Source organism: Nelusetta ayraudi, unplaced genomic scaffold, assembly GCF_046127955.1.
Source record: "Nelusetta ayraudi isolate G7.1 ecotype Tasmania unplaced genomic scaffold, CSIRO-AGI_Nayr_v1 ptg000015l, whole genome shotgun sequence".
Classification (NCBI taxonomy): Eukaryota; Metazoa; Chordata; class Actinopteri; order Tetraodontiformes; family Monacanthidae; genus Nelusetta; species Nelusetta ayraudi.
This window is the reverse complement of record NW_027466065.1, coordinates 1,538,315-1,548,724: the sequence shown is the minus strand read 5'-3', so window position 1 is coordinate 1,548,724 and position 10,410 is coordinate 1,538,315. Positions and strand designations below refer to the sequence as shown.

Genomic DNA, 10,410 nt, shown 5'->3' with positions numbered 1-10,410 from the left:
CCCCAAAAAAAGAAATTATGTAACACACTTGGGTCACGTTAGGACAAATTTCACATCCTTCGGGATGCGACAAAGAGTGTGCCTTTAACCATTATAAACTTAGATCACCCCCACGATAGTGACCCACATTTCTGTAGTAATTTAAGAGCAATCCTTCAAAATTGTGGAAAAATAAACTGTTATGTTTCTAACCCCACCCCCCTCACCCGAAATAAATATATTTTTCAAGGAAAAAAAAAAAGTAATGGCGCAGTTCAATTCACTGGGTCAGAGATGTAGATTTTAAAGTTTAACTAACAAAAAGAATGTCAAAGTTTTGCTCGGTCTTAGACGTTCTGTGGTTTAAGGAATTTCGCATTGTAACTTCTCGTCTCGTCTTATTCTTCACCATGTGTTGGGGGCTGGCAGGGCTAAACCGGTTCACGCCATGGTTCTTTTAAGGTTCAGACGTGGATGGGGGGCCGGTTTCAGCTGGCTGCGTTGCCACGGGAACGCGCTCTCTATAAATACTGTCGGGTTGTAGAACGGGCTTCCGTTTCAGTTTTAGTCCCCGAGAGGAGACGTCGTAGGCAGCAGAGTTCGCGAGGGAACTGCGCCTTTTAATCTCCGTGTCTGCCTCTAATGGACAAACTCTTTGTAAATGCTTTTTAAGGTAAGATAAATGCGCCGCTCTGTCACTTTTTACCCGGAACGTAACTTTAATCATTATTCGCCATTGTTAGCGAGTGTTAGCTTAGCTGATTCGGCCTGAGGTAGTTTGAAAAGGGTACTGCGAAGAAAGAGTTCCAGAGAACCAATCTTGATTCGTTCGCCGAAACGTAATATTAAATTAACTGGAATTTGGTTGCACTGTTGACACGTTAACGTAACGACGTGGCCCGACGTGATTTCGTGCCAGGTGAGCTAACCCGTTAGCCATTCTTGCTTTATCTGCGTTAAAATCTTCCTTATTTGGCATCTCTTTTGGCCGGGGTGGCCACATTACGACACTAAACCCAAATTAAGTATTGTTCAACATTCTTATAAATTGCTTCGAAAAGCCAAGAGAGGGCAACGTTGATGTTGGTGAAATCGCCTCATGGCATACACGAAGAACCTTTAGCGGAACCGGCTTTTTTGGCTCGTGCGTCATTTGGCAGCCGCTGATTGGTCAGTACGAACGCCATTCTCATTTCTCTGGGACGAGGCCTCTGTGCGATTGGTGTCTTTGCCCGGGGCGGGGCATATCCACTTGGCCGCTATCAATCACCCTGCCTCTCTTCCGATGGTGTCGAGTTTTCCCTCCGTAGTTATAAATGATGCCGGACTCGTTTGTCAGCGCCACTTCTGTTTTTTTACCAGCCTTTCTCGTTCAGAGTGAGAATACTTTCTTGAAGAAATTACCTCATTTTTAACCGTTTCTTTGCAAAAATGTAGGCGTTAATCATACTCTTTGTATTGTATATTTCTTTGTTTTTCCAAGGCTGAATTGATTTTGGCAACTGCTTCTCTCTTCCAGAAACCTCCTTTTAGGGAAACGCACACTGGCTACTCAGCAGGCCCTGGCCTCGAGTCTTATTTGAAGGGATTTCACTTCACCGGTGAGCCGCCTTGGCCTCTTTGCACCTGAGGAACGGAAACGCTGAATTCCGTCTCTTTCCACTTCACGTAAGAGTCCTCCCCGTTTGTTCACAACCTGAATGGCCAGATATGAATGTTATCTAAAAACGCTCCCACCTCCCCCTTCTTTCAGTTGATTAGTGACCAATCAAACGAGCTTCCTGCAACCATGAACGCAGAGTTCGACTTCTCCTTCCTGGAAGAGGGCTTCTCCGCCAAAGATATTGTTGAGCAGAAGATCAATGAGTCATCCACGACGGTGCGTATCCATTGATGAGAGAATGAACAGACGTCCTATTTGTTGACCCCTCTGTGTCAACAGGATGCAAGCCGTGCTATCCGATCGTAAAGTTTATTGTGTGAGTAGCGTGTATCACCCCATGCGCCGACTTACGTCATTTTGCCCCCTCTTGTGAAATGCAGGACGACAGGGACGCGTTCTACGTCTGCGATTTGGGAGACGTGCTAAAGAAACACCTGCGCTGGGCCAGGGCTCTGCCACGCATCACCCCCTTCTACGCCGTCAAATGCAACGACAGCCGGGCTGTTGTCATGACGCTGGCATCCCTTGGAGCCGGCTTTGACTGTGCAAGCAAGGTGAAGAAAGCCCTCCACCGGGGGGAAAATGTTCTTGGAACACTGGGCTCGGCTGTCCTGACGATTAGCTGAAATCGCAGTGGCAGCTCATCTGACTGTTGGCATTGTCTCCCCTCCCCCCCTCTCCACCCCCTCTAGACGGAGATTCAGCTGGTTCAGTCTCTGGGAGTGGATCCAAGCCGAATTATCTATGCCAACCCCTGCAAACAAGTCTCTCAGATCAAGTATGCGTCTGCCCATGGGGTCCAGATGATGACATTTGATAGCGAGGTGGAGCTCATGAAAGTGGCCCGTTGTCACGACAACGCCAAGTGAGACACGTTCCTACTCAGAAGGTTGAAAGATCTGCGGTTGCCGGTTCCTCCTACTAACCCTTGTCCCGCTGTGTCCCCCCGACCCCCTCTCCACCCAGGCTGGTGCTGCGTATCGCCACAGACGACTCCAAGGCGGTGTGTCGCCTCAGTATCAAGTTTGGGGCGCAGCTCAAAGCTTGCCGGGGTCTTCTGGAGCGGGCCAAGGAGCTGGACCTGGAGGTGGTCGGTGTCAGCTTCCACGTTGGTAGCGGCTGCACCGACCCGGAGACCTACACCCAGGCCATCGCCGACTCCCGCTGCGTCTTTGACATGGGGGTGAGTTGTGTAGGAATCGCGGGTGACGCTGAATGAATTTCACACGGTGAGTGGAAAAAAAACTCATCGCTCTTCATTTCTGCAACACATAGGAAGAGCTGGGCTTCAACATGGATCTGCTGGACATCGGCGGAGGCTTTCCTGGTTCAGATGATGGCGAACTCCAATTTGAAGAGGTCTCTTTCATTTTCTTTTTTTGTTGCTTTTTTGTGTTTTTTTTTTTTTTTTTTTTTTTAATTTTTAAACACAAAGCACTGTCTCCAGCTTCTGCATCAAGTGCGTCTGATAATATATATATATTTTTCTCACTTTCCAGATCACAACCGTCATCAACCTGGCCCTGGACAAGTATTTCCCCGTGGACGCTGGTGTTCGCATCATCGCTGAGCCAGGCCGCTTCTACGTGGCATCTGCCTACACGCTGGTTGTCAACATCATCGCCAAGAAGGTCATCATCGACGACGACTCGGCCTCTGACGGTAAGTGGCTGAGACGGTAACCGTTAGCAGAGAGAGAGAACTTGTCACAATGCTGTACACTCAGCTCAGCGTTTGAAATTAACCGCAAGCTGCTGGTGTCTCCTCCGCAGAGGAAGACGAAGGGACCAATGACAGGACTCTGATGTACTACGTCAACGATGGAGTTTACGGCTCCTTCAACTGTATCCTCTATGACCACGCCCACTGCTTGCCAACTCTGCACAAGGTGGGTACAGCTGGAGGATTCTGCCTCACTGTTTATTTCTTCTTTTTTTTGTTTTCAAGCCATCTTAACCTCATTGCGCTTCCTACCGCCAACAGAAGCCAAAGCCGGACGAGAAAATGTACCCCTGCAGCATCTGGGGTCCAACGTGCGACGGCCTCGACCGCATCGTGGAGCAGTGCGACCTGCCCGAGCTGCAGGTGGGCGACTGGCTGGTCTTCGAGAACATGGGCGCCTACACGGTGGCCGCCTCGTCCACCTTCAACGGCTTCCAGAGACCGGACCTCCACTACGTCATGTCCCGCCACGCCTGGTACGTGTTGCTCCGCGTCTTCTCCCAAGCGTTTCATTACGATTGCCTGGAAGCCGACGTTGGTTCTGGGTGACTTCTGACGCGTTTCTGTGCTTCCTGTTGTTGTCGTACAGGCAATATGTTCAGCAGATCTCCTCCCAGGGCTTTCTGGCTCCTGCAGAGGAGTCCTGCCCGCTCGAGGTCCCAGCCTGCTGTGGCCTTGAGAGCGGCATGGATGTGCCCGCCAAGCCCTGCCAAGCCCACGTCATCTAAAACAAGCGCTGAACATCACCGCCACGTTTCACCAGCCCATGTTTTTCCTGGGAAGGTGCCATTTTTTTTTTTTTTTTTTTGTCTTTTACTTTTATTTTCTGTATTTTTTTTTATTTTTTTTACTTTTTTTGGTCCCCAAGAAAATTTCAAGGCCAGTTTTTAAGAGAGAACGAGAGGGACGTGCACAAGTTTCTGTGTTCTGTGTAGAAGCAGGGGATCGCCCCTCGATGAACTGAGGCTGAATCACTCTCCGAGTGTCTCTTGTGCTGCAGGCGGTGTGACTGGGCTACTCTGTTCTTCCTGAGCTTCCGGCTTTTTGTTTGTTTGTCAGCACTCCGAAAAGAAACCGCTTTGCAAATTAACCCAGAAAAAAACCCGATACCCAACCGAGCGGGCAGGTCACATGATTCCCAAAAGTGCAGCGGTATTCTCAGCGCTGTTGTAGAGCTCTGCTACTTGCCAACGTCAACTGAGCTGCAAAATAGGAATGAACGTCCGGAGCCCTGTTCCAAGAAACGCTTAGCTGGTGACGCACCGAGAGGAAAAAGGCAGTGTGATTCAAGTCCTCAAAAATAATGGCTGCTATATAATGTATTTATATTTCCCATGATCCCCCGCTCCTGTACAGAACAGGTCAGGTGTTAGTCCTTCAGACGACTGGGTTTCCCCTCTCCAATGCATAAAAAAAAATAAAATAATAATAATAATTTTTTTTTTTTTTAACTTTTTAATGTCAGAGAAATCTCCATCGCGCCGTGTTCTTCTGTATCCGAATACTCAGCGTCGCTCAGTGCTGGTAGTATTTATAGATACGCAATACGCATGTGCACCATTCTTATCAGATGTGTCGTCGTCTTGCTGTATTATAGGGGGATAGAAAAACACGTTCTTTATGATTAACACTTTAAAAAAAAAAAGAAGAAAAGAAGCAAACTGTGCCACTTCTCAGTTCTCCTTATTTGATGTTTTCTTTGGAATGTGGGCAAGCCAAGGTTATTTTTTTTTTGTTCTGTTTTCTTTGTTTTGTTTTTTATAATGAGAAGCTGTGTGTTACTAAACACTTGACGTGGATATGAAAGAGACGGGATTGCAAATTGATATGGCTTTCCTATGGAAAATGTTTCAACTTTTGTATTTTTTTAATAAATAAAGTATTGGGTGCAGAGCCAGCGTTTGAGTTCTCACTCTATTGTCCAGGAAAAGCCGGGTTAATTTTAAAGGCTCTGAGACACTGCCATCTAGTGTCTGGAAAAGGAACTGGTGAGGTTCACAGCAGCCAAGTAAAAACAGATTATCACTTCTGTTATTGTTTAATTTATGTTGGAAGGACCCTCAAAAAGGTTCACAGAAGCAAAAGACTTTACTTAAGTTTATTGCATACGTTTAGTTAAGTTCATTTATTACAACTTTATTTGATCAGGAGCAAGTAACTGAATCGCAACACAATTTGCAAACGCACACAAAATATCACGACGGAGAAAATTTAAAATGCAAAGTCAAATCCAAACCCCTGAACGCTAAATCTAAAACCCAGTCTAATCTTACCACGTTCCAGTCTAAATATTAAGCTAAGCTAACAGGCAGCATGCTGCAGCTCTGCATTGGAAAGAAAACCAGTACATGTACTGACAGAAATGAGGAACATGCTCGATACTGAACAATGCGACGTGCACTGAAGGCACGCACACAAGCACCGAGTCGGTCCTATGATGTCATCACAGGTATGTCTTTCTTCTCGTAATGCTTTCGAATATACTCGGTGATGGCGCTCTCGTTGTTGATCTCCTTCTTGAACACCATGATGTAGCACTTGGGCGCCAAGTGGCAGCAGAGGATGCTGTAGCAGGAAATGACGATGGTGGCCATTACCACGGCCTGCTTGTACTTCCCGATGAGGCTGGTGTAGATTGGGATGAAAATGACCCAGAGGACCAAAAACAGCAGCATGCTATTGCTGACCAGCTGGGCGTTTTTGTACAAATCCGGCAACTGTTTCCCTTTGTACGCACACAGGAAGCAGCACAGGGCCATGAACGCGATGTAGAGCAGCATTCCCACGAAGAAGCTGACGGAGCCGTTCTCGCACTGCACCAGGATGGTCTTGGGCAGCTCGTGCTCCCTGACGTACGGCGGATACAGCAGCAGCCAGGGCCCGCACACGCCCAGCTGCAGCCCGAACGCCACCGACACCACGGCCAGCGGCTTGTTGAGCCTCTTGGCCCAGGAGCCGGCGTCCGCCTGGAAGCTGAAGCCCGCCAGGATCTGCAGCAGGTTGGCCAGGATGCAGGCGATGCACAGGGAGAAGGACAGGCCAAAGATGGGGATGCCCACCTTGCAGGAGGTGTTGCTGTGCATGCCAGTGAAGCTGAAGGTGATGCAGAAGCACACCAGCAGGGAGAAGAGCTCCACGAAGCACAGGTAGCCCCCCACGGCCTTCACGACGGGCGTGGAGCGGTGGATGGTGAAGACAACGGCGAAGGCGACGGTGATGCCGATGCCGAGCACGCTGATGCAGTTCAAGGCGATGACGAAGGGGTCCGTCCACCCCAGGTACACCCTGGTCTTGTTGAGACAGCTGTCGCGCTCCGGAGAGGAATACATCGACCTGTCGCAGCTCTTGCACTCCTCGCCTGCAAAGGCAAAGCGTGTCAGCGTCAATACAGTTGTACAAATGCAACGGATTATTGTAAAGAACACCTCAAAAGTGATTGTTTTCAAAATTCTTCCAATCAGAGATTTAAAAAAAAAAAAAACTAAATTAAACTGTAAGCTCCATAAACTGCAAAAAACTTTTTTGTTTACAATGATTGTAATTTGTAGTCGGTCTGAGTCTGATAAAGCTGCTGTCAATTAGCTACGCACTGGCTAAAGAGATAAGAAAACATTGATTTTCATATTATTTCTTTGAGATTTTTCTCCAACTTGTGGTACACAGGATAATTATGGCATCTCATACGTATCTCCAAACAGCGCCACCTGGGATAATTCGAAGTAATCAAAGGCTCTTACCATTTCCCTGAGAGTACTCTCCATCTGCACAAAGGAAGCAGCCGTAGCAGCACCGTTCGTTTTGTATATTTAACTCGTGCCCAGCATTACACGTTTTCGAGCAGTTGTACACGGTCACCTTTTAAAGCAAACAAATAAGCATAACTTCATTAATCTTTGGTATGATAAGATAAAAAAAAGTTTTTTTTGTTTTTTTTTAATTACCGTACCGTGAGATTAGTTGATTTTCTGAGAAGATCTTGTGGGAATTTGATTTCTCCACCTGGCCAGTATTCTCCAATTTTTGTTATGTGTGCGCCCTCTGTGGAACCAGTCATGTTCCAGTACAGAATGTCATATCCTCGATTCGGGTCACCGTTTTCATCAAAGTATAAATGCATGCCGTCTATGGTCAAATTGACTTTTTTGATTTCAGTAAGAAGCTGTTGGGAAAATCACATCATCATTATTATTATTATTATCATTATTGTTGTTATTATTATTATTATTATCATTGTTGTTGTTGTTGTTATTATTATTATTCATGATATCGTAACAGTAAGTGTCTCATCCCTGCTGCTGACTCAGAACCAGGTCACATCACAGACCAGCTTCAGCATTTCTTGCCTGATCGTCATAAACTAAGCTAGCAAGCCAGTCATTGTCAAAATAATAACAGCAGAAGCACTCAAGATGTTGTGGAACGTGATAAGGGGAAGAAAACCTTACATTAAATAAATAAAAAGACAAGGAATTGTGTAGGTACAACTTTTTCTGGTAGAGATATTAAAAAAAAAACAAAGACAGAGTTGCTTCAAAAAAATCTGTCATACAGTAATTTCACTTTACCTCCAAAGCCGAGAAGTTGCCGCTGTGTTTGCACCGGTGGTTGTCACACTGGAGCAGGCGTGTGAGGGCCTTGACGGTGATTTGAATCGCCAGGTAGATGTTGTAACCCATGCTCTCGTTGATGTATTTGGCCAAGCAGCTTATTTCCACACAGGGCCTGGGCTCCTCTTGGCTGCTCGCAAACGAGCACTGTCCTCCTTGGCCCTTGTCAGACTTATCGGTGCACGGGGGGAAATGGCTCAAGTAGTACTCCGCAAGATTGTCGGTGGCTCCGCTAAACTTTGACATGACGTGGTCTTTGAAACCGGGAACCTTGTTTGCCTGAGAGTTGAGCCCGAAAACTTCCCCCGCCTTCTCAATGTCCCGCAGGCTGGCGACCGTCCGGGAGATGGACCAAGAATCGCTTGCGATCCAAGTTCTGTTCAGGTTGTGTCTGATGGCCTCTTTCATGATGACGTCCACGTTGCTGTCCTTGGTGAACATGATGATGGCCTCGGCGGACGAGTTTCTGATGGTCTTCACCAGGCTGTCGAGCCTGCTGCGCGCCTGCGGGATGTCCTGGGAGAAGTAGTCGGGCAAGATGTCCAAGAAGTCCACGCAGGCGGAGCGCTTTTCCCTCAAGAGGGAAACGATCTTGTCACTGCCGAACTTCCCGTATGCGTCGTCGCTGCCTATGATGCCCACTGTTCTCCACTTGAACAGACCCACCAGGCCAGTAATGGCCAGCGTCTGGTGCGCATCGCTCGGTATGGTTCGCAGGAAAGTGGGGAACTTCAGCTTCTTGCTGAGTTGCTCGCTAGTCGATGAAGGGCTGATCTGGACAAGTTAGAGAAAAATAGGAACTGTTCAGTGGCTGCAGTTCGGTTCAGTAGAAGTCTGATGGCGCACCGATGCTCTGGGTGTGTCCTGGCTTCCTATGCGAAATACCTGCATTTTATTTCAGCGAAGATCTCTATTTTTTATATATTTTTTTTTAACTACAATTACCACCTGTCTTTGAACTCCAAACTTCCAAGGACAATTTTAAATGATTTGCAATACAGGGCAGAGACAAACCTGGGCGACCGACGACAGAGCCAGAACTCGTGCGATGGCTATCGAAACCTCAGAGTACATCTCCCCGATCACCGCTTTGGCCCTGGGCTCCCACAGCGGCGTCTGGAATTTTTCGGGCACCACACACCTGTTGGGTGCGTGCGAATCCAGCAAGTAAATGGCTCCCTTGATGGCGAAGCTGACGTCCCCACAGGTGTCGAAGATTTCGTAACCCAGGGTGAAGTTGGGCAACGCCCTCGGCGTGGCCTGGTTGACCTGTCTGATGGCGTAAATCAGCATCTGCGCCCGGAGGAAGGAATCTACGTCGAACCTTTCCGAGGGTGACAAGGACACTTGTATCAAGGAGACCGTCTGGGCTTTTAGGGTTTTCAGTCACACCGGTGGGGCCATACTTACTTGCTGCAGGTGAGTGGGCCTTGTGTCATATTCCTGTTGGTCAGTTTGTGAATGGGGAAAAATCCTCCGATGATGATGTCTCCAGGTGAGTAGGTGTGGAACGGAGCATTCTCCGCCGAGCTGGACAGGAATCTTCCGAGGATGGCGACGAGCACAATCGGAGGCATTGTTAGCACACTGCAGTCAGAACACAAACTGGCTCAACAGCTCTTTGAAAACTTCCCCTTTTGGGTACACTGGAGAAATCATTTGCATTGTCTGACATAAGCCAATGATGATGCAAAAACACATGCTGTTAAAATATTCATATAAAAAAATATAATAAAAAAAAAACATAACAAAACATGGATTTTTAGAGCAGAAAGTCAACACAAACGCCTCATTGCTGTTTTGCGTCAACCTTTGCCCTGCATGCATTGCAGTGGTTGCAAACCACTTTCTCCCCTTTCAAATGTCATTTCAATGTTTCATAAAAGAGGAGGTTGTGTTATATTTAGAACTGTGCCACTAGTAGTTTGCACTTCAGTCCTTCAGAGGGCAGCAGCCCACGTTTATTAAAGTCATTTGAGGCCGCTGTGTACGCTTGTCCACACAAATCTTTTGCTTATCGGTCGAGCTGGTTAAAACAACAACAAAAAAAGTACTAATTTTTATTTATTTCAATTTTCTATCGACTGTCAATTGATTACGATTTTTTTTTTTGTAATACCGAGAATTATTTTCGATTAAAAACAAAAACAAAAAATCTCCTCAATCTGACTGAGTGAATTTAAATTTGCGTGTAAAAAGTTGAATCAATTAACAACTCGATTGGGTTGCCTGTTCTGCTAGTGAGATACAGTTAATCAACATTCTCAAAATGTTACCTTCTCATTGACCCCTGAATGTCTCCCCTTGGCCGTCTGACTCCCTCCTTCCTTCATTGGACCGCTGGTCCGCGCACGCCTCGCGCGCATCGCACCGAGCTATATAAATAGTCCGCAGCGGCGGCGTAAGGTCCTGCGGACGGACATCATCTGTAGCCGGCAG

General features: G+C 47.1%; 2 protein-coding genes across 3 annotated transcripts; one reads left to right on the top strand and one right to left on the bottom strand.

Annotated features, from left to right (window-relative positions):
• Positions 1–493: 493 nt before the first annotated feature.
• odc1 (ornithine decarboxylase 1) lies at positions 494–5,263 on the top strand. Its single transcript, XM_076023302.1, has 11 exons — positions 494–652; positions 1,499–1,647; positions 1,733–1,858; positions 2,023–2,196; positions 2,335–2,507; positions 2,609–2,825; positions 2,918–3,001; positions 3,142–3,304; positions 3,415–3,530; positions 3,626–3,840; positions 3,954–5,263. Exons 3-11 carry the CDS (start codon positions 1,769–1,771, stop codon positions 4,090–4,092), a joined length of 1,371 nt encoding a protein of 456 aa, XP_075879417.1. The 5' UTR covers positions 494–652; positions 1,499–1,647; positions 1,733–1,768; the 3' UTR covers positions 4,093–5,263.
• A 195-nt stretch (positions 5,264–5,458) lies between these two features.
• Positions 5,459–10,384, bottom strand: LOC142886269 (G-protein coupled receptor family C group 6 member A-like). 2 transcript variants are annotated; one of them, XM_076023286.1, is made up of 7 exons: positions 10,248–10,384; positions 9,382–9,501; positions 8,986–9,295; positions 7,930–8,745; positions 7,311–7,523; positions 7,102–7,219; positions 5,459–6,722 (listed from the first exon to the last, which is right to left on the bottom strand). In XM_076023286.1, exons 1-7 carry the CDS (start codon positions 10,253–10,255, stop codon positions 5,797–5,799), a joined length of 2,511 nt encoding a protein of 836 aa, XP_075879401.1. In that variant the 5' UTR covers positions 10,256–10,384; the 3' UTR covers positions 5,459–5,796. The 2 variants fall into 2 exon arrangements, with proteins under 2 accessions (XP_075879401.1, XP_075879400.1); XM_076023285.1 differs by lacking the exon at positions 10,248–10,384 and having other exon boundaries at positions 9,382–9,736.
• Between the last annotated feature and the right edge of the window lie 26 nt (positions 10,385–10,410).

What these genes read in the sequence shown, in the direction of transcription:
- odc1 (XM_076023302.1), top strand. Translation starts at nt 1,769, where the DNA reads ATGAACGCAGAGTTCGACTTCTCCTTCCTGGAAGAGGGCTTCTCCGCC. An exon ending in GCGAACTCCAATTTGAAGAG is followed by an intron (nt 3,002 to 3,141) that starts GTCTCTTTCATT and finishes CTCACTTTCCAG; the next exon opens with ATCACAACCGTCATCAACCT. An exon ending in CGACGACTCGGCCTCTGACG is followed by an intron (nt 3,305 to 3,414) that starts GTAAGTGGCTGA and finishes TCTCCTCCGCAG; the next exon opens with AGGAAGACGAAGGGACCAAT.
- LOC142886269 (XM_076023285.1), bottom strand. Translation starts at nt 9,548, where the DNA reads ATGCCTCCGATTGTGCTCGTCGCCATCCTCGGAAGATTCCTGTCCAGC. An exon ending in CTCTGTCGTCGGTCGCCCAG is followed by an intron (nt 8,746 to 8,985) that starts GTTTGTCTCTGC and finishes TAACTTGTCCAG; the next exon opens with ATCAGCCCTTCATCGACTAG. An exon ending in GAAAATCAACTAATCTCACG is followed by an intron (nt 7,220 to 7,310) that starts GTACGGTAATTA and finishes TTGCTTTAAAAG; the next exon opens with GTGACCGTGTACAACTGCTC.